Below are 23,494 nucleotides of genomic sequence, written 5' to 3' on the forward strand. Positions count from 1 at the left end.
CCCTAACACACTGTCTGTCTCTTACCCTAACACACTGTCTGTCTCTTACCCTAACACACTGTCTGTCTCTTACCTTAACACACTGTCTGTCTCTTACCCTAACACACTGTCTGTCTCTTACCCTAACACACTGTCTGTCTCTTACCTTAACACACTGTCTGTCTCTTACCTTAACACACTGTCTGTCTCTTACCCTAACACACTGTCTGTCTCTTACCTTAACACACTGTCTGTCTCTTACCCTAACACACTGTCTGTCTCTTACCCTAACACACTGTCTGTCTCTTACCCTAACACACTGTCTGTCTCTTACCCTAACACACTGTCTGTCTCTTACCTTAACACACTGTCTGTCTCTTACCCTAACACACTGTCTGTCTCTTACCCTAACACACTGTCTGTCTCTTACCCTAACACACTGTCTGTCTCTTACCCTAACACACTGTCTGTCTCTTACCTTAACACACTGCCTGTCCCTTAGTTTAACACACTGTCTGTCTCTTACCCTAACACACTGTCTGTCTCTTACCCTAACACACTGTCTGTCTCTTACCTTAACACACTGTCTGTCTCTTACCCTAACACACTGTCTGTCTCTTACCTTAACACACTGTCTGTCTCTTACCTTAACACACTGTCTGTCTCTTACCCTAACACACTGTCTGTCTCTTACCCTAACACACTGTCTGTCTCTTACCCTAACACACTGTCTGTCTCTTACCCTAACACACTGTCTGTCTCTTACCTTAACACACTGTCTGTCTCTTACCTCTTTAACACACTGTCTGTCTCTTACCTAACACACTGTCTGTCTCTTACCTTAACACACTGTCTGTCTCTTACCTTAACACACTGTCTGTCTCTTACCTAACACACTGTCTGTCTCTTACCTTAACACACTGTCTGTCTCTTACCCTAACACACTGTCTGTCTCTTACCCTAACACACTGTCTGTCTCTTACCTTAACACACTGTCTGTCTCTTACCTTAACACTGTCTCTTACCTTAACACACTGTCTGTCTCTTACCCTAACACACTGTCTGTCTCTTACCCTAACACACTGTCTGTCTCTTACCCTAACACACTGTCTGTCTCTTACCCTAACACACTGTCTGTCTCTTACCCTAACACACTGTCTGTCTCTTACCCTAACACACTGTCTGTCTCTTACCTTAACACACTGTCTGTCTCTTACCTTAACACACTGTCTGTCTCTTACCCTAACACACTGTCTGTCTCTTACCCTAACACACTGTCTGTCTCTTACCTTAACACACTGTCTGTCTCTTACCCTAACACACTGTCTGTCTCTTACCCTAACACACTGTCTGTCTCTTACCCTAACACACTGTCTGTTATGATCACCAACACTTGAAATAAAGACAGATACTGTACCTGCAAAATGATGAATTCTCCCGCAGTTTTATTGTGCAATGTTTAGAACCAACGGTCTTTGTTGCCATGCTAAAAAACACATCACTTTAAGCTCCATATTGAAATAGCATCAGTTTATATGACTTTAGAATAGTTACATGTGTGTAATGACTTCAGCCAACCATGTTGCATTGAGTTTGTGGGTCAGACGGTGAAGTGATTCCAATAATGAGGGTAGACCTATTGAGTGGCTTAAAGAAATACACATCACAACATCAGGTCAATTGAGTGAGAAATGCCTCTTGTATGTGTGTAGATCTTTGTTTTGGTCTCACTGTTTGATGCATTGTCATCTACTTCTACATGTGTCACATACAAACCTATTACTACCTGTCAGGGCAAGGAGATTGAGGTTGTAACCTCATATAAATATCTTGGATACTACCTGTCAGGGCAAGGAGATTGAGGTTGTAACCTCATATAAATATCTTGGAATTTTAATTGATGATGGCCTCTCTTTTAAATAGTATATTCAACAACTTTCAAAAAAATTGAAGCTGAAGTTGGGATTTTATTTTCGGGAATAAGGCCTGTTTTTCTTTTGAAGCCAGAAGGAGGCTAGTATTAGCTACATGTATGCCTTTCTAGACTATGGGGATATTTTATATAACGGTCAGAGCGCCCACTTGACGCTCTGGCTGATGATTTGTTTACCTCTGGATAACGTTAGCTAGCTAGCTAACAGCTAACGTTAGCTAGTGAGCCAGTCAGCTAACGTTAGCTAGCTAGCTAACAGTACACTTTAACTTGAAAATAAACCACTTTCTGTCAAATTTAGAAACGTGTAATATCTGAAAATGTAGCTAGCTAATGCTAGACTATCTTACCCGTATACATCATCATGTATGATGAACGCATCTCCCTGTCAGGGATGCCATTACCACTGCTGCCCTTAGTTTGAAGATGTAATCCGGAGATGGTGTTTTCTCCATCTCTTTAGCTATCATCCTTACCTCACCTCGCTCATCAACTCATCCCTGACCGCTGGCTACGTCCCTCCCTGTCTTCAAGAGAGCGAGAGTTGCACGCCAGAAAAGAAAAAACCTACACTCGATCCCTCCGATGTCAACAACTACAGACCAGTATCCCTTCTCTCTTTTCTCTCCAAAACTCTTGAGCGTGCCGTCCTTGGCCAGCTCTACCGCTATCTCTCAGAATGACCTTCTTGATCCAAATCAGTCAGGTTTCAAGACTAGTCATTCAACTGAGACTGCTCTTCTCTGTATCACGGAGGCGCTCCGCACTGCTAAAGCTAACTCTCTCCTCTGCTCTCATCCTTCTAGACCTATCGGCTGCCTTCGATACTGTGAACCATCAGATCCTCCTCTCCACCCCTCTCCGAGTTGGGCATCTCCCGGCGCGGCCCACGCTTGGATTGCGTCCTACCTGACAGGTCGCTCCTACCAGGTGGCGTGGCGAGAATCTGTCTCCTCACCACGCGCTCTCACCACTGGTGTCCCCAGGGCTCTGTTCTAGGCCCCTCTTATTCTCGCTATACACCAAGTCACTTGGCTCTGTCATAACCTCACATGGTCTCTCCTATCATTGCTATGCAGACGACACACAATTAATCTTCCTTTCCCCTTCTGATGACCAGGTGGCGAATCGCATCTCTGCATGTCTGGCAGACATATCAGTGTGGATGACGGATCACCACCTCAAGCTGAACCTCAGCAAGACGGAGCTCCTCTTCCTCCCGGGAAGGACTGCCCGCTCCATGATCTCGCCATCACGGCTGACAACTCCATTGTGTCCTCCTCCCAGAGCGCTAAGAACCTTGGCGTGATCCTGGACAACACCCTGACGTTCTCAACTAACATCAAGGCGGTGTCCCGTTCCTGTAGGTTCATGCTCTACAACATCCGCAGAGTACGACCCTGCCTCACACAGGAAGCGGCGCAGGTCCTAATCCAGGCACTTGTCATCTCCCGTCTTGATTACTGCAACTCGCTGTTGGCTGGGCTCCCTGCCTGTGCCATTAAACCCTACAACTCATCCAGAACGCCGCAGCCCGTCTGGTGTTCAACCTTCCAAGTTCTCTTCACGTCACCCCGCTCCTCCGCTCTCTCCACTGGCTTCCAGTTGAAGCTCGCATCCGCTACAAGACCATGGTGCTTGCCTACGGAGCTGTGAGGGGAACGGCACCTCAGTACCTCCAGGCTCTGATCAGGCCCTACACCCAAACAAGGGCACTGCGTTCATCCACCTCTGGCCTGCTCGCCTCCCTACCACTGAGGAAGTACAGTTCCCGCTCAGCCCAGTCAAAACTGTTCGCTGCTCTGGCCCCCAATGGTGGAACAAACTCCTCACGACGCCAGGACAGCGGAGTCAATCACCACCTTCCGGAGACACCTGAAACCCCACCTCTTCAAGGAATACCTAGGATAGGGTAAGTAATCCTTCTCACCCCCCTAAAAGATTTAGATGCACTATTGTAAGTGGCTGTTCCACTGATGTCATAAGGTGTATGCACTAATTTGTAAGTCGCTTCTGGATAAGAGCGTCTGCTAAATGACTTAAATGTAAATGTAAATGTAATTACACTGATTTCAAAACTTGATCCTCCAGAAAGTGGAGAGCAACACTTATGCAGCTCCACTACACGATACATTTCATAAAAAAGCCACGTTCGACAGTATTACCAACAGACTGACCAGCTCAAATAGACAGAAGCCCTCCATATGGCAGACCAATCTGAAATCCTCTCTCGGCATGTCCAGCCCACTCATTATCTCAGCCAATCACGGCTAGTTGGAAGATTGCTGCCCTTTTCTGTGGCTTAACCAATAAGGCTCGTAATTTATCAATTGTATTTGTATTTACAGGCGGCATAGATGGTTGTTATTAAGGCACATGAATGTTCACATGTTCCAGAAGGTATTTCTGACCAAAAACGCATTTTGATTAAAACACATTTTTATTAAATGGCTCTCCTGTGAAGTTGTGACTTGCGACACACGCCTAGTTTCCTGAAATGGGTCACAATTGACAACAGACTTTCAACACGCTTATTGGGAAGGACACTCAACATGCACATCACTTACACAAATGACTGATGATTGGCTGAGATAAATTGATGATAAATAGATTGTGGGGTCTGTTTTGTTAGACTTCAGTGCAGCTTCTCCCATTATCGATCATAGTCTGCTGCAGGAAAAACGTATGTGTTATGGCTTTAAACCCTGCTAAATTGTGGATAAAGAGTTACCTGCCTAACAGAACACAGAGGGTGTTCTTTAATGGAAGCCTCTCTGACATTATTCAGGTAGAATCAGGAATTCCCCAGGGCAGCTGTCTAGGCCGCTTACATGCTACTGGCTTTGAGTAAAGCCATTGTGTCTATGTATGCGGATAACTCAACACTATACAGGTCAGCTAACTGCAGCGACTAAAATGACTGCAGAAGTCTGTAATAAAGTGCTCCTCTGCCTTTTTAACAACACTATCAACAAGGCAGGTCCTACAGGCTCTAGTTTCTACCTTCTTAACAACACTATCAACAAGGCAGGTCCTACAGGCTCTAGTTTCTACCTTCTTAACAATACTATCAACAAGGCAGGTCCTACAGGCCCTAGTTTCTACCTTCTTAACAACACTATCAACAAGGCAGGTCCTACAGGCCCTAGTTTATACCTTCTTAACAACACTATCAACAAGGCAGGTCCTACAGGCTCTAGTTTCTACCTTCTTAACAACACTATCAACAAGGCACGCCCTACAGGCCCTAGTTTCTACCTTCTTAACAACACTATCAACAAGGCAGGTCCTACAGGCTCTAGTTTCTACCTTCTTAACACTATCAACAAGGCAGGTCCTACAGGCCCTAGTTTCTACCTTTCTTAACAACACTATCAACAAGGCAGGTCCTACAGGCTCTAGTTTCTACCTTCTAACAACACTATCAACAAGGCAGGTCCTACAGGCCCTAGTTTCTACCTTTCTTAACAACACTATCAACAAGGCAGGTCCTACAGGCTCTAGTTTCTACCTTTTAACAACACTATCAACAAGGCAGGTCCTACAGGCTCTAGTTTCTACCTTTCTTAACAACACTATCAACAAGGCAGGTCCTACAGGCCCTAGTTTCTACCTTCTTAACAACACTATCAACAAGGCAGGTCCTACAGGCTCTAGTTTCTACCTTCTTAACAACACTATCAACAAGGCAGGTCCTACAGGCTCTAGTTTCTACCTTCTTAACAACACTATCAACAAGGCAGGTCCTACAGGCCCTAGTTTCTACCTTCTTAACAACACTATCAACAAGGCAGGTCCTACAGGCTCTAGTTTCTACCTTCTTAACAACACTATCAACAAGGCAGGTCCTACAGGCTCTAGTTTCTACCTTCTTAACAACACTATCAACAAGGCAGGTCCTACAGGCTCTAGTTTCTACCTTCTTAGCAACACTATCAACAAGGCAGGTCCTACAGGCCCTAGTTTCTACCTTCTTAACAACACTATCAACAAGGCAGGTCCTACAGGCTCTAGTTTCTACCTTCTTAACAACACTATCAACAAGGCAGGTCCTACAGGCTCTAGTTTCTACCTTCTTAACAACACTATCAACAAGGCAGGTCCTACAGGCCCTAGTTTCTACCTTCTTAACAACACTATCAACAAGGCAGGTCCTACAGGCTCTAGTTTCTACCTTCTTAACAACACTATCAACAAGGCAGGTCCTACAGGCCCTAGTTTCTACCTTCTTAACAACACTATCAAGGCAGGTCCTACAGGCCCTAGTTTCTACCTTCTTAACAACACTATCAACAAGGCAGGTCCTACAGGCTCTAGTTCTACCTTCTTAACAACACTATCAACAAGGCAGGTCCTACAGGCTCTAGTTTCTACCTTTCTTAACAACACTATCAACAAGGCAGGTCCTACAGGCTCTAGTTTCTACCTTCTTAGCAACACTATCAACAAGGCAGGTCCTACAGGCCCTAGTTTCTACCTTCTTAACAACACTATCAACAAGGCAGGTCCTACAGGCTCTAGTTTCTACCTTCTTAACAACACTATCAACAAGGCAGGTCCTACAGGCTCTAGTTTCTACCTTCTTAACAACACTATCAACAAGGCAGGTCCTACAGGCCCTAGTTTCTACCTTCTTAACACTATCAACAAGGCAGGTCCTACAGGCTCTAGTTTCTACCTTCTTAACAACACTATCAACAAGGCAGGTCCTACAGGCTCTAGTTTCTACCTTCTTAACAACACTATCAACAAGGCAGGTCCTACAGGCTCTAGTTTTGTCTCACCTGAACTACTGTTCAGTCGTGTGGTCAGGTTACACAAAGAGGGACTTAGAAAATTGCAATTCGCTCAAAAACATGGCAGCACGGCTGGTCCTTGATACACACAGAGAACAAACAATAAGATGCATGTCAATCTCTCCTGGCTGAAAGTGGAGGGAGAGATTGACTTCATCACTACATGTATTTGTGAGAGGTATTGATATGTTGAAAGCACCAAGCTGTCTGTTTAAACGACTAGCACACAGCTCAGACACCCAAGGAAAAACTTTTTAGTCTTGAAATCTTTGGTTGTTTACTACACTACTCACTCTGTGAATCCTTAAAGAGATGGGTGGGGCTAAGGCTTAATAAGAGGGTGTGAAACGATGCTGATTGGGTGGGCTAAGGCTTAGTAAGAGGGTGTGAACGATGCTGATTGGGTGGGGCTAAGGCTTATTAAGAGGGTGTGAACGATGCTGATTGGGTGGGGCTAAGGCTTAGTAAGAGGGTGAACGATGCTGATTGGGTGGGGCTAAGGCTTAATAAGAGGGTGTGAACGATGCTGATTGGGTGCAGACAAATTAGAGCTCCAAGTACACTACCGTTCAAAAGTTTGGGGTCACCTAGAAATGTCCTTTTTTGTTTTTTAAACAAAATGAAACATTTTGTCCATTAAAATAACATCAAATTGATCAGAAATACAGTGTAGACATTGTTAATGTTGTAAATTACTATTGTAGGTGGAAACGGCTGATTTTTAATGGAATATCTACATAGGTGTACAGAGGCCCATTATCAGCAACCATCACTCCTGTGTTCAAATGGCACGTTGTGTTAGCTAATCCAAGTTGATCATTTTAAAAGGCTAATTGATCATTAGAAAAACCTCTTTGCAAATATGTTAGCACAGTTGAAAACTGCTGTCCTGATTAAATAAGCACAAACCTGGCCATCTTTAGACTAGTTGAGTATCTGGAGCATCAACATTTGTGGGTTTGATTACAGGCTCAAATGGCCAGAAAGTACTTTCTTCAGAAACTCAGTCTGTTCTTGTTCTGAGAAATGAAGGCTATTCCATGAGAAATTACCAAGAAACTGAAGATCTGGCAGAACCCTCAGAACATGTGACAGTGTGTAACCAACCCATTATGAAGACTCCAGAACCCTCAGAACATGTGACAGTGTGTAATCAACCCATTATGACGACTCCAGAACCCTCAGAACATGTGACACAGTGTAATCAACCCATTATGAAGACTCCAGAACCTCAGAACATGTGACACAGTGTGTAATCAACCCATTATGACGACTCCAGAACCCTGAGAACATGTGACACGATGTGTAACTAACCCAATTATGACGATCCAGAACCTCAGAACATGTGACACAGTGTGTAATCAACCCATTATGAAGACTCCAGGACCCCTCAGAACATGTGACACAGTGTGTAATCAACCCATTATGACGACTCCAGAACCCTGAGAACATGTGACACGATGTAACTAACCCACCATATGATGACTCCAGGACCCTGAGAACATGTGACACGGTGTGTAACCAACCCATTATGAAGACTCCAGGACCCTCAGAACATGTGACAGTGTAAAACCAACCCATTATAAAGACTCCAGAACCTCAGAACATGTGACACAGTGTGTAATCAACCCATTATGAAGACTCCAGAACCCTCAGAACATGTGATACCGTGTGTAATCAACCCATTATGACGACTCCAGAACCCTCAGAACATGTGACACAGTGTGTAATCAACCCATTATGAAGACTCCAGAACCCTCAGAACATGTGACACAGTGTGTAATCAACCCATTATGAAGACTCCAGAACCCTCAGAACTCACTATGAAGACTCCAGAACCCTCAGAACATGTGATACCGTGTGTAATCAACCCATTAAGAAGACTCCAGAACCCTCAGTGTGTTTGATAGTGACACAGTGTAATCATAATGAACCCCCTCTATGTAAATGCTGAAGCTGTCCTAGTTAGTTCTATTCTCTCTGTGTTGATGCAGTAAAGAGAAAACCCTGCAGCAGGATTAAAGACTTCACATTCAGTTTCCCCTAAAATATCAGCACCTTGTTTACCGCACACTCCTCTATCGCTCTCTTTCTCTAGCTCATTTCTCTCTTCTGTCCTCCTCTTTCCCACTCTCTCTCTCTCTCTCTCTCTCTCTCTCTCTCTCTCTCTCTCTCTCTCTCTCTCTCTCCTCTCTCTCTCTCTTTCTCTCTTCTTCTCTCTCTCTCTCTCTCTCTCTCTCTCTCTCTAGCTCACTTCTGTCCCCCTCTTTCCTCTTCTCCTCTCCCTCCCTCCCTGTGTTACTGTGCGTGGGCGTGGAATACCTCTCTACCCCCCACCAGGCCCTGCACCAATCACAGAGCCTCGTCTCCACTGCATGGTGGAGAGTTGTGCTGGAGCAGTGAGGTTGGGGCTGCTCGTCTTCCTCTCCTCCTCTCTCTCCCCTCCTGTCCACTCCTTTCCCCTCATCACCCTCATCTCTCCTCTCCCCTCCTGTCCACTCCTTTCCTCTCCTCGCCCTTATCTCTCCCTCTCCTCCCTCCTTTCCTCTCATCGCCCTCCTCTCTCCTCTCCTCCCCTACTGTCCACTCCTTTCCTCTTCCTCTCCTCCTCTCTCCTCTCCTCCCCTACTGTCCACTCCTTTCCTCTCATCACCCTCCTCTCTCCTCTCCTCCCTACTGTCCACTCCTGTCCTCTCATCACCCTCCTCTCCTCCTTCCTCCCTCCTCTCCACTCCTTTCCTCTCATCACCTCATCTCTCCTCTCCTCTCTCCCCTCCTCTCCACTCCTTTCCCCTCATCACCCTCATCTCTCCTTCCTCCCCTCCTTTCCTCTCATCACCCTCCTCTCTCCTCTCCTCCCCTCCTGTCCACTCCTTTCCTCTTCCTCTCCTCTCTCTCTCCTCTCCTCCCCTCCTGTCCACTCCTTTCCTCTCATCACCTCTCTCCTCTCCTCTCCTCCCCTCCTGTCCACTCCTTTCCTCTTCCTCTCCTCCTCTCTCCTCTCCTCCCCTCCTGTCCACTCCTTTCCTCTCATCACCCTCAACTCTCCTTCCTCCCCTCCACTCCTTTCCTCTCCCTCCTCTCTCTCCCCTTCCTCGCCTCCTCTCTCTCTCTCCTCTCCTCCTCTCCTCCTCTCTCCTCTCCTCCCCTCCTGTCCACTCCTTTCCTCTCATCGCCCTCCTCTCTCCTTCCTCCCTCCACTCCTTTCCTCTCATCGCCCTCCTCTCCTCTCCTCCTCTCTCCGTCCTCGCCTCCTCTCTCCTCTCCATCCTCCCTCCTCTCTCCTCTCCTCTCCTCCTGTCCACTCCTTCCTCTCATCGCCCTCCTCTCTCCTTCCTCCCTCCTGTCCACTCCTTTCCTCTCCTCGCCCTCCTCTCTCTCCCTTCCTCCCCTCCTCTCTCCGTCCCCTCCTCTCTCCTCTCCTCTCTCCTCTCCTCTCCTCCTCTCTCCTCTCCTCTCCTCCTGTCCACTCCTTTCCTCTCATCGCCCTCCTCTCTCCTTCCTCCCTCCTGTCCACTCCTTTCCTCTCCTCGCCCTCCTCTCTCTCCCCTTCCTCCCCTCCTCTCTCCGTCCTCGCCTCCTCTCTCCCTCTCCTCCTCTCTCCTCTCCCTCCCTCCTGTCCACTCCTTCCTCATCGCCCTCTCTCTCCTCCTTCCTCCCCTCCACCCTTTCCTCTCACGCCCTCCTCTCCTCTTTCCCCCTCCTCTCTCCGTCTCGCCTTCCCTCTCCTCTCCATCCTCTCCTCCTCTCCTCTCCTCTCCTCCTGTCCACTCCTTCTCTCATCGCTCTCCTCTCTCTCCTTTCCTCCTCCTGTCCTCTCTCCTCGCTCCTCCTCCTCTCTCCTCCCCTCCCCTCCTTCTCCGTCCTCGCTCTTCTCTCTCCTCTCCTCTCCCTCCTCTCCTCCTTCTCTCCCTCCTCCTCCTGTCCACTTTTTCTCTCTCATCGCCTCCTCTCCCCTTCTCCCTCCTCTCTCCGTCCCCGCCTTCCTCCCTCTCCTCTCCTCTCGCCTCCTCTCTCCCTCCTCTCTCCTCTCTCCTTCCTCCCTCCTTCCACTCATTTCTCTGATGGGTTCCGTTCTATAATTCATGACAGTCATAGTGTTAAGAGCGTATCTTCCTCCCCTCCTCTCTCCGCCCTCACCTCACTCCTTTCCCTCCCCTCCCTCTCCGTCTCTCACCTCCTCTCCTCCTCTCTCTCCTTCTTTCCTCCCCTCCTCTCTCTCCTCTCCCTCCCCCTCCCTCTCCCTCCTCCTCTCCTTCCTCCCTCCCTTCCTCTCTCCCTCCTTCCCCTCTCCTCCTCCTCCCTCCTCTCTCCTTCCTCCCCTCCACTCTCCTTCCTCCCCTCCCTCTCCTCCTTCCTCCCCCCTCTCCTCCTCTCCCTCCTCCTCCTCCTCCTCTCCTCCTCCCCCCTCCTGTCCACCTTTCCTCTCATCGCCCTCCTCTCTCCTTCCTCCCCTCCTCTCTCTCCTTCCTCCTCCTCTTCCACTCATTTCCTCTGATGGGTTCCGTTCTATAATCTCATGACAGTCATAGTGTTAAGAGCGTATCTTCCTCCACTCAGTCCTTCTGTTTTAGAGAGAGAGAGAGTGTCCTGCATGGTCCAACCTCCAAACCTCTCTCTACTGGTCAGAAAGAGGGACTGGTTATCTACTTAATCAGGTGGGCTGATACAGTATTGTATCTCAGTAGAGAGATGAAGGGACTGTAGTATAGATCAGTAATGAAGAGGAACTGTACATTCTGAAGGGACGACAGGTGAGACTTGAAGGAGAAAGAGAGAAATACCATTTGTACATTATTGAAACACTGTATATATAATATGACATTTGTAATGTCTTTATTGTTTTGAAACTTCTGTATGTGTAATGTTTACTGTTAATTTTTATTGTTTATTTCACTTTTGTATATTATCTATCTCTGCTTGCTTTGGCAATGTTAACACATGTTTCCCATACCAATAAAGCCCTTGAATTGAATTGAGAGAGACAGAGAGAGAGAGACAGAGACAGAGACAGAGAGAGAGAGAGAGAGAGAGAGAGAGAGAGAGAGAGAGAGAGAGAGAGAGAGAGAGAGAGAGAGAGAGAGAGAGAGAGAGGAGAGAGAGAGAGAGACCACAAATACAACCCATCTAGACACGTTGCCCTAGAACACACAAAAACGATGGCACATACTCTTGGCCTAAACATCAGCACCACAGGTAAGTTCCTAGAAAGTTGTGAATCTGAGAGACAAGAAGGATTTCTATGCCATCAAAAGGAACATAAAATTAAACATATCAATTAGATCTGACTAAAAATACTTGAATCAGTTATAAAGCCTTATTGCCCTTATGGTTGTGAGGCCTGGGGGTCCGGGCCACCAAGCAAGAATTCACAAAATGGGACAAACATTTCAAATTGAGACTCTGCATGCAGAATTCTCATAAAATGTCCTCCGGTACAAAACGAGAACACCAAATAATGCCGAGCAGAATTAGTCTGATACCCGCTAATTATCACAATCCAAAAAAGAGACGTGAAATTCCTACAACCACCTAAAAGCAAGCGATTCCCAAACCTTCCATAACAAAGCCATCACCTACAGAGAGATGAACCTGGAGAAGAGTCCCCTCAGCAGCTGGGTCCTGGGGCTCTGTTCCCAAACACACCCCACAGAGTTCCAGGACAGCAGCACAATTAGACCCAACCAAATCATGAGAAAAACAAAAAGATATGATTTACACATTGGAAAGAATTAACAAAAAACAGAGCAAACTAGAATCCTATTTGCCCTAAACAGAGTACACAGTACCACACTGACCCAACAGAGTACACAGTGGTAGAATACCTGACACCTGACTAAACACTGTGACTGTGACTGACCCAAACTTAAGGAAAGCTTTGACTATGTACAGACTCAGTGAGCATAGCCTTGCTATTGAGAAAGGCCGCCTTGGGCAGACATGGCTCTCAAGAGAGACAGGCTATGTGCTCACTGCCCACAAAATGAGATGGAAACTGAGCTGCACTTCCTAACCTCCTGCCTAATGTATGACCATATTAGAGACATATTTCTCAGATTACACAGATCCACAAAGAATCTGAAACAAATCCAATTTTGATAAACTCCCATGAACTCTCTATTGGGTGAAATACCACAGTGTGGAATCACAGCAGCAAGATTTGTGACCTGTTGCCACAACAAAAGGGCAACCAGTGAAGAACAAACACCATTGTAAATACAACCCATATTTATGTTTAAATGCAGAAAAGTGGTAATTCACTACAATGGCCATTGCACCATTGCACCTATTCTTCCCAGCACCACACACAGAAGGCATGAGAGAGGAATGTAGCCTAAACAACGCAGCGAGGAAACGAGACGGGAGAGGGGTAGCGTTTGTGAGGAAGCTCTACTCGATTGATAGTAGTAAGTCTTGAAAGTATGACGAACTACTAAAACAGTGATTTGGTCAGACGGCTCTGCAGCGTGGGCAGCTGTAGCAACCCAACGATCATGGGACACCCGCTGGCCAAGGCAGGGAGCTTGGCTCGTTGGGGAGCACAGAGAACTTACATGGTTGTCTGGTATCTCTGTCCCTTTGTCTCACTGAGACAGAGAGTCAGAACAGAGGAGTGAAGAGGGGGTATCTCTGTCCTTTGTCTCACTGAGACAGAGAGTCAGAACAGAGGAAGAGGGGGCATTCTGTCCCTTTGACTGAGACAGAGAGTCAGAACAGAGTGAAGAGGGGGCTCTGTCCCTTTGTCTCACTGAGACAGAGAGTGTCAGAACAGAGGAGTGAAGAGGGGGGCATCTCTGTCCTTTGTCTCACTGAGACAGAGAGTCAGAACAGAGTGAAGAGGGGGGCATCTCTGTCCTTTGTCTCACTGGAGACAGAGAGTCAGAACAGAGTGAAGAGGGGGCATCTCTGTCCCTTTGTCTCACTGAGACAGAGAGTCAGAACAGAGGAGTGAAGAGGGTATCTCTGTCCCTTTGTCTCACTGAGACAGAGAGTCAGAACAGAGTGAAGAGGGGGCATCTGTCCCTTTGTCTCACTGGAGACAGAGAGTCAGAACAGAGTGAAGAGGGGGCATTCCTGTCCCTTTGTCTCACTGAGACAGAGAGTCAGAACAGAGGAGTGAAGAGGGGACATCTCTGTCCCTTTGTCTCACTGAGACAGAGTGTCAGAACAGAGGAGTGAAGAGGGGGCATCTCTGTCCCTTTGTCTCACTGAGACAGAGTGTCAGAACAGAGGAGTGAAGAGGGGACATCTCTGTCCCTTTGTCTCACTGGAGACAGAGAGTCAGAACAGAGGAGTGAAGAGGGGGCATCTCTGTCCCTTTGTCTCACTGAGACAGAGAGTCAGAACAGAGGAGTGAAGAGGGTATCTCTGTCCCTTGTCTCACTGAGACAGAGAGTCAGAACAGAGGTGTGAAGAGGGGTGCATCTCTGTCCTTTGTCTCACTGAGACATAGAGAGAACAGAGAGAATCTCTGTCCTTTGTCTCACTGAGACATAGAGTCAGAACAGAGGAGTGAAGAGGGGACATCTCTGTCCCTTTGTCCCACTGAGACAGAGTGTCAGAACAGAGGAGTGAAGAGGGGGTATCTCTGTCCCTTTGTCTCACTGAGACATAGAGTCAGAACAGAGGAGTGAAGAGGGGTATCTCTGTCCCTTTGTCCCACTGAGACAGAGTGTCAGAACAGAGGAGTGAAGAGGGGGATCTCTGTCCCTTTGTCCCACTGAGACAGAGAGTCAGAACAGAGGAGTGAAGAGGGGGCATCTCTGTCCCTTTGTCCCACTCTCAGAACAGAGGAGTGAAGAGGGGGCATCTCTGTCCTTTGTCTCACTGAGACATAGAGTCAGAACAGAGGTGTGAAGAGGGGCATCTGTCCCTTTGTCTCACTGGAGACAGAGTGTCAGTGAACAGAGTGAAGAGGGGGTCCCTTTGTCTCACTGGAGACAGAGAGTCAGAACAGAGATGTGAAGAGGGGGTATCTCTGTCCCTTTGTCTCACTGAGACAGAGAGTCAGAACAGAGGAGTGAAGAGGGGTATCTTCTGTCCCTTTGTCTCACTGAGACAGAGAGTCAGAACAGAGGAGTGAAGAGGGGGCATCCTGTCCCTTTGTCTCACTGAGACAGAGTCAGAACAGAGGAAGAGGGGGTATTCTGTCCCTTGTCTCACTGAGACAGAGAGTCAGAACAGAGGAGTGAAGAGGGGGTATCTTCTGTCCCTTTGTCTCACTGAGACAGAGAGTCAGAACAGAGGAGTGAAGAGGGGGCATCTCTGTCCCTTTGTCTCACTGAGACAGAGAGTCAGAACAGAGTGAAGAGGGGGTATCTCTGTCCCTTTGTCTCACTGAGACAGAGAGTCAGAACAGAGGAGTGAAGAGGGGGTATTCTGTCCCTTTGTCTCACTGGAGACAGAGAGTCAGAACAGAGTAGAGTGAAGAGGGTATTCCTGTCCCTTTGTCTCACTGAGAGAGTCAGAACAGAGGAGTGAAGAGGGGCATTCTGTCCCTTTGTCTCACTGGAGACAGAGAGTCAGAACAGAGGTGTGAAGAGGGGGTACATCTGTCCCTTGTCTCACTGAGACATAGAGTCAGAACAGAGGAGTGAAGAGGGGGCCCTCTGTCCTTCCACATGACACAATTGCACTTCTACATACAGGGTTGTTCTAGGTAAGATTTCCCATACTGCACTTCTACATACAGGGTTGTTCTAGGTAAGATTTCCCATACTGCACTTCTACATACAGGGTTGTTCTAGGATAAGATTTCCATACTGCACTTCTACATACAGGTTGTTCTAGGATAAGGTTTCTATACTGCACTTCTACACACAGGGTTGTTCTAGGGTAAGAATTCCCATACTGCATTTCTACACACAGGGTTGTTCTAGGGTAAGAATTCCCATACTGCACTTTCTACACACAGGGTTGTTCTAGGGTAAGAATTCTATACTGCACCTCTACATACAGGAATGTTCTAGGATAATATTTCCCATACTGCACTTCTACACACAGGGCTGTTCTAGGTAAGATTTCCTATACTGTGCACTTCTACATACAGGGTTGTTCTAGGGTAAGATTTCCCATACTGCACTTCTACATACAGGGTTGTTCTAGGATAAGGTTTCCCATACTGCACTTCTACATACAGGGTTGTTCTAGGATAAGATTTCCCATACTGCACTTCTACATACAGGGTTGTTCTAGGGTAAGATTTCCCATACTGCACTTCTACACACAGGGTTGTTCTAGGGTAAGATTTCCCATACTGCACTTCTACATACAGGGTTGTTCTAGGATAAGATTTCCCATACTGCACTTCTACATACAGGGTTGTTCTAGGGTAAGATTTCCCATACTGCACTTCTACACACAGGGTTGTTCTAGGGTAAGATTTCCCATACTGCACTTCTACATACAGGGTTGTTCTAGGGTAAGATTTCCCATACTGCACTTCTACATACAGGGTTGTTCTAGGGTAAGATTTCCCATACTGCACTTCTACATACAGGGTTGTTCTAGGATAAGATTTCCCATACTGCACTTCTACATACAGGGTTGTTCTAGGATAAGGTTTCCCATACTGCACTTCTACACACAGGGTTGTTCTAGGGTAAGAATTCCCATACTGCACTTCTACACACAGGGTTGTTCTAGGGTAAGAATTCCCATACTGCACTTCTACACACAGGGTTGTTCTAGGGTAAGAATTCCCATACTGCACTTCTACATACAGGGTTGTTCTAGGATAATATTTCCCATACTGCACTTCTACACACAGGGTTGTTCTAGGGTAAGATTTCCCATACTGCACTTCTACATACAGGGTTGTTCTAGGGTAAGATTTCCCATACTGCACTTCTACATACAGGGTTGTTCTAGGATAAGGTTTCCCATACTGCACTTCTACATACAGGGTTGTTCTAGGATAAGATTTCCCATACTGCACTTCTACATACAGGGTTGTTCTAGGGTAAGATTTCCCATACTGCACTTCTACACACAGGGTTGTTCTAGGGTAAGATTTCCCATACTGCACTTCTACATACAGGGTTGTTCTAGGATAAGATTTCCCATACTGCACTTCTACATACAGGGTTGTTCTAGGGTAAGATTTCCCATACTGCACTTCTACACACAGGGTTGTTCTAGGGTAAGATTTCCCATACTGCACTTCTACATACAGGGTTGTTCTAGGGTAAGATTTCCCATACTGCACTTCTACATACAGGGTTGTTCTAGGGTAAGATTTCCCATACTGCACTTCTACATACAGGGTTGTTCTAGGGTAAGGTTTCCCATACTGCACTTCGTCGGTCAGCACCACAGTCACAGATCACTCATATCTAAACCAATACAGTCGGTCAGCACCACAGTCACAGATCACTCATATCTAAACCAATACAGTCGGTCAGCACCACAGTGGTCGATCACTCATATCTAAACCAATCAGCCAGTTACTGATGCTAGAGACCCATTACTGATGGTAGAGACCCATTACTGATGGTAGTGACCCATTACTGATGGTAGAGACCCATTACTGATGGAAGAGACCCATTACTGATGGTGAAGACTCATTACTGATGGTAGTGACCCATTACTGATGGTAGAGACCCATTACTGATGGTGAGACCCATTACTGATGGTGAAGACTCATTACTGATGGTAGTGACCCATTACTGATGGTAGAGACCCATTACTGATGGTAGAGACTCATTACTGATGGTAGTGACCCATTACTGATGGTAGAGACCCATTACTGATGGAAGAGACCCATTACTGATGGTGAAGACTCATTACTGATGGTAGAGACCCATTACTGATGGTAGAGACCCATTACTGATGGTAGAGACCCATTACTGATGGTAGAGACCCATTACTGATGGTAGAGACCCATTACTGATGGTAGAGACCCATTACTGATGGTAGAGACCCATTACTGATGGTAGAGACCCATTACTGATGGTAGAGACCCATTACTGATGGTAGTGACCCATTACTGATGGTAGAGACCCATTACTGATGGTAGAGACCCATTACTGATGGTAGAGACCCATTACTGATGGTAGAGACCCATTACTGATGGTAGAGACCCATTACTGATGGTAGAGACCCATTACTGATGGTAGAGACCCATTACTGATGGTAGAGACCCATTACTGATGGTAGAGACCCATTACTGATGGTAGAGACCCATTACTGATGGTAGAGACCCATTATTGATGGTAGAGACCCATTACTGATGGTAGAGACCCATTACTGATGGTAGAGACCCATTACTGATGGTAGAGACCCATTACTGATGGTAGAGACCCATTACTGATGGTAGAGACCCATTACTGATGGTAGAGACCCATTACTGATGGTAGAGACCCATTACTGATGGTAGAGACCCATTACTGATGGTAGAGACCCATTACTGATGGTAGTGACCCATTACTGATGGTAGAGACCCATTACTGATGGTAGAGACCCATTACTGATGGTAGAGACCCATTACTGATGGTAGAGACCCATTACTGATGGTAGAGACCCATTACTGATGGTAGAGACCCATTACTGATGGTAGAGACCCATTACTGATGGTAGAGACCCATTACTGATGGTAGTGACCCATTACTGATGGTAGAGACCCATTACTGATGGTAGACCCATTACTGATGGTAAGACCCATTATTGATGGTAGAGACCCATTACTGATGGTAAGACCCATTACTGATGGTAGAGACCCATTATTGATGGTAGAGACCCATTACTGATGGTAGAGACCCATTACTGATGGTAGAGACCCATTACTGATGGTAGAGACCCATTACTGATGGTAGAGACCCATTACTGATGGTAGAGACCCATTACTGATGGTAGAGACCCATTACTGATGGTAGAGACCCATTACTGATGGTAGAGACCCATTACTGATGGTAGAGACCCATTACTGATGGTAGAGACCCATTACTGATGGTAGAGACCCATTACTGATGGTAGAGACCCATTACTGATGGTAGAGACCCATTACTGATGGTAGAGACCCATTATTGATGGTAGAGACCCATTACTGATGGTAGAGACCCATTACTGATGGTAGAGACCCATTACTGATGGTAGAGACCCATTACTGATGGTAGAGACCCATTACTGATGGTAGAGACCCATTACTGATGGTAGAGACCCATTACTGATGGTAGAGACCCATTACTGATGGTAGAGACCCATTACTGATGGTAGAGACCCATTACTGATGGTAGAGACCCATTACTGATGGTAGAGACCCATTACTGATGGTAGAGACCCATTACTGATGGTAGAGACCCATTACTGATGGTAGAGACCCATTACTGATGGTAGAGACCCATTACTGATGGTAGAGACCCATTACTGATGGTAGAGACCCATTACTGATGGTAGAGACCCATTACTGATGGTAGAGACCCATTACTGATGGTAGAGACCCATTATTGATGGTAGAGACCCATTACTGATGGTAGAGACCCATTACTGATGGTAGAGACCCATTACTGATGGTAGAGACCCATTACTGATGGTAGAGACCCATTACTGATGGTAGAGACCCATTACTGATGGTAGAGACCCATTACTGATGGTAGAGACCCATTACTGATGGTAGAGACCCATTACTGATGGTAGAGACCCATTACTGATGGTAGAGACCCATTACTGATGGTAGAGACCCATTACTGATGGTAGAGACCCATTACTGATGGTAGAGACCCATTACTGATGGTAGAGACCCATTACTGATGGTAGAGACCCATTACTGATGGTAGAGACCCATTACTGATGGTAGAGACCCATTACTGATGGTAGAGACCCATTACTGATGGTAGAGACCCATTACTGATGGTAGAGACCCATTACTGATGGTAGAGACCCATTACTGATGGTAGAGACCCATTATTGATGGTAGAGACCCATTACTGATGGTAGAGACCCATTACTGATGGTAGAGACCCATTACTGATGGTAGAGACCCATTACTGATGGTAGAGACCCATTACTGATGGTAGAGACCCATTACTGATGGTAGAGACCCATTACTGATGGTAGAGACCCATTACCCATTACTGATGGTAGAGACATTATTGATGGTAGAAGAGCCATTACTGATGGTGGTACTGATGGTACCCATTATTGATGGTAGTTACTGATGGTAGAGACCCATTACTGATGGTAGAGACCCATTACTGATGGTAGAGACCCATTATTGATGAGACCCATTACTGTTGATGGTAGAGAACCATTACTGATGGTAGAGACCCATTACTGATGGTAGAGACCCATTACCGATGGTAGAGACCCATTATTGATGGTAGAGACCCGTATTGATGGTTACTGATGGTAGAGACCCATTACTGATGGTAGAGACCCATACTGATGGTAGTGACCCATTACTGATGGTAGAGACCCATTACTGATGGTAGAGACCCATTACTGATGGTAGAGACCCATTACTGATGGTAGAGACCCCTGATGGTAGTGACCCATTACTGATGGTAGTATTACTGATGGTAGAGGTACTGATGGTAGAGACCCATTACTGATGGTATCTGATGGTGAACTGTAAGAACCAATATGACCCGTACTGATGGTAGAGACCCATTACTGATGGTAGAAAACCATTACTGATGGTAGTCCACCAGAGAACTGAGTAGAGACCCGTACACCTGAACAATCCTATAGGACCATGACCAGAAGAAGAGTACATCTGACCAGTATCTGAACTGTAACAACAATAGAAGACATTCCACAGACATGGAACACCCTGAGTTAGAAAGAAGACAGACATGGAACACCCTGGAGTTAGAAGAAGACAGACATGGAACACCCTGGAGTTAGAAGAACACAGACATGGAACACCCTGGAGTTAGAAGAACACAGACGTGGAACACCTGGAGTTAGAAGAACACAGACATGGAACACCCTGGAGTTAGAAGAACACAGACGTGGAACACCCTGGAGTTAGAAGAACACAGACATGGAACACCTGGAGTTAGAAGAACACAGACGTGGAACACCCTGGAGTTAGAAGAACACAGACATGGAACACCCTGGAGTTAGAAGAACACAGACATGGAACACCCTGGAGTTAGAAGAAGACAGACATGGAACACCCTGGAGTTAGAAGAACACAGACATGGAACACCCTGGAGTTAGAAGAACACAGGCGTGGAACACCCTGGAGTTAGAAGAACACAGACATGGAAACACCCTGGAGTTAGAAGAACACAGACGTGGAACACCCTGGAGTTAGAAGAACACAGACGTGGAACACCCTGGAGTTAGAAGAACACAGACATGGAACACCCTGGAGTTAAAGAAGACACTATGTCTTGTGCCGTATCCACCAGCCCTGTTCAACTCTCTCTCCTGTTAGTTAGCCTGCAGGCTGCAGACATGCCTGCGCTACTGTATTACTAACCAGCATCACTGCAGTCCATCCACACACTACAACACAGCACAGCACCACGCTAAACCTTTTGATAAACAGTGAGGTTCCTCAGGCTGATACCACGGGAAACAAGCAGCACAATGCCACACGGGCAACAGCGAGGGCTGAGAGAAGATGAAAGAGGCTGAGGAGGCTGAAAGACCACAGTCCCCTCTACTGTCCCATGTCTTTCTTCACCTGCTAACTCTGTCCTAATGGCCTATGTCTCTCTACCCCCGTGTCTCTCCTCCTCCCCTGTGTCTCTCCTCCTCCCCTGTGTCTCTCCTCCTCCCCTCTGTGTCTCCTCCACCCCTGTGCCTCTCCTCCTCCCCTGTGCCTCCTCCTCCCCCCTGTGTCTCTCCTCCTCCCCTGCTCCTCCTCCTCCCCTGTCTCTCTCCTCCTCCCCGTGTCTCTCCCCCTCCTCCCCTGTGTCTCTCCTCCTCCTCCCCTGTGTCTCTCCTCCTCCCCAGTGTCTCTCCTCCCCCTGTCTCCTCCTCCCTGTGCCTCTCCTCCCCAGGTCCACCCCACCTCCTGTCTCTCCTCCTCCCCTGTGTCTCTCCTCCCTCCCCTGTGTCTCCTCCTCCTCCCCTGTGGGCCTCTCCTCCTCCCCTGTGCCTCTCCTCCTCCCCTGTGTCTCCCTCCTCCCTCAGGTTCCTCCTCCTCCCCTGTCCTCCCCTCCCTTCCTCCTCTCTCTCCTCCTCCCCTGTCTCTCTCCTCCTCCCCTGTGTCTCTCCTCCTCCCCTGTGTCTCCTTCCTCCTCCTCTGTCTCCTCCTCCTTCCTCAGAGCCCCCTCCTCCCCCAGGTCCTCCTCCCTCCCCCAGGCCTCTCCTCCTCCCCCCAGCCTCTCCTTCCCCTGTGCTCCTTCCTCCTCCTCTAGTGGTTTCCTCCTTCCCTCCTCTCCTCCTCCCTCCCTCAGGTTCTCCCTTCCTCTCTTCTCCTCCTCCCCCTAGGTGTCCTCCTCCTCCCCTGTCTCTTCTCCTCCCCTGTGTCTCTCCTCCTCCCTCTGTCTCTTCTCCTCCCCCAGTTCTCCTCCTCCCCAGCTCTCCTCTCCTCCTCCCCCTAGGGCCTCCCCTCCTTCCTCCCAGGTTCCTCCTCCCTCCCAGGTTTCTCCCTCAGGTCCCTCCTCCTCCTCCCTTCCTCCTCCCTAGCTCTCCTTATCCTCCCTTGTGCCTCTCCTCATCCCCCGCGTTTCTCCCCCGTGCCTGTCCCACTCCCCACTAAGAGCCCACCCACACGGTGTGGTGTGAAGCTGCCGAGCTCTGTGGAGGAAAGGAACCAGGACAAAGGAATGAGAGCACTGGAGACACTGAGCTTAACCCATTCTCCTCCTTCCCCTCCCTCCTCCCTCTCCTCCTCTTCCTCTCTCTATCCTCTCCTCTCCTTCTCCTGTACCTTTTTTTCAGTTGCCGCTGGGCTTGTCTGATCTTCCTCTTCTTAAGCTTCTTTGTCTTCAAACAGAGGTGTCCACAATCGCTTCTTCTGATCTGAGATGCAGCCTGAGCCATGGTGCTGGAGTTATGATGGAGCTGGCTGATATCCTTATAGAGCAGGATAGCAGGAGGAAGTCCTACCAGGTTGGAAACAGCTCCCTCTGTAGTATAGCATCCTTACCAGGTCTGGAAACAGCCCCTCTGAGTATAGTATCCTACCAGGTTCAAACAGCTCCTCTCTGTAGTATAGCATCCTACCAGGTCTGGAAACAGCTCCTCTGTAGTATAGTATCCTCCTACCAGGTCTGGAAACAGCTCCTCTGTAGTATAGTATCCTACCAGGTCTGGGAAACAGCTCCTTCCTGTAGTATCAGGAGGAGGGCTGGGTGGTGATGGTGTGATGACAGATGCCTCTCCAGACAGCAAGCAGTATGTGCAACGCTAGCCAGGCCAGCCAGCCAGGCAGCAGGAAAATAAAACAGACCGAGCTGCCTCCTGAGTGGTGTGATCCAGTGTTGTAGTATCCAGGAGGAAGATTGAGTCTGGCAGCAGACAGACGGCCAGGACGGATCCGTCTCTAGAGAAACAGAACCAGCTCTCTCTCTCCTCTCGCTTGCTGACGCTCTTCATGTGGCTCGTGGCCCTACCTGAACCACTACCCACCACATTCCCTTCTCCCAACACAGCATCCCTCAGACAGGACAGGCAATGTAATGAGAGGAAGGAAAGTAGGTAGGGCAGCGAGAGATTGAGTAGGAAGGAGAGAGAGAGGAGAGAGAGAGAGAGAGAGAGAGATCGAGTAGGAACGAGAGAGAGAGAGGCAGCTGAGACTGGGAGGCAGTGTTACACCACCAGCTGGAAGTGCCTGAGTGAAAGGGAGGAGAGGAGAGGAGAGGAGAGGAGAGGAGAGGAGAGGAGAGGA

At 47.6% G+C, this 23,494-nt stretch overlaps 1 protein-coding gene across 1 annotated transcript in view; it reads right to left on the reverse strand.

Moving 5' to 3' along the window:
- Positions 1-22,647, reverse strand: part of LOC127929542 (testis-specific H1 histone-like) — a 22,927-nt gene extending 280 nt beyond the window's left edge. Inside the window, exons 1-5 of the mRNA XM_052517421.1 lie at positions 22,535-22,647; positions 22,372-22,401; positions 1,269-1,413; positions 1,077-1,172; positions 2-601 (exon numbers count right to left, since the gene is read on the reverse strand). Coding sequence (XP_052373381.1) covers positions 2-601; positions 1,077-1,172; positions 1,269-1,413; positions 22,372-22,401; positions 22,535-22,647 — 984 coding nt within the window. The remainder of the gene's footprint in view (position 1; positions 602-1,076; positions 1,173-1,268; positions 1,414-22,371; positions 22,402-22,534) is intronic.
- Between the last annotated feature and the right edge of the window lie 847 nt (positions 22,648-23,494).

Source organism: Oncorhynchus keta, unplaced genomic scaffold (genome assembly GCF_023373465.1).
Source record: "Oncorhynchus keta strain PuntledgeMale-10-30-2019 unplaced genomic scaffold, Oket_V2 Un_scaffold_7810_pilon_pilon, whole genome shotgun sequence".
Lineage (NCBI taxonomy): Eukaryota > Metazoa > Chordata > Actinopteri > Salmoniformes > Salmonidae > Oncorhynchus > Oncorhynchus keta.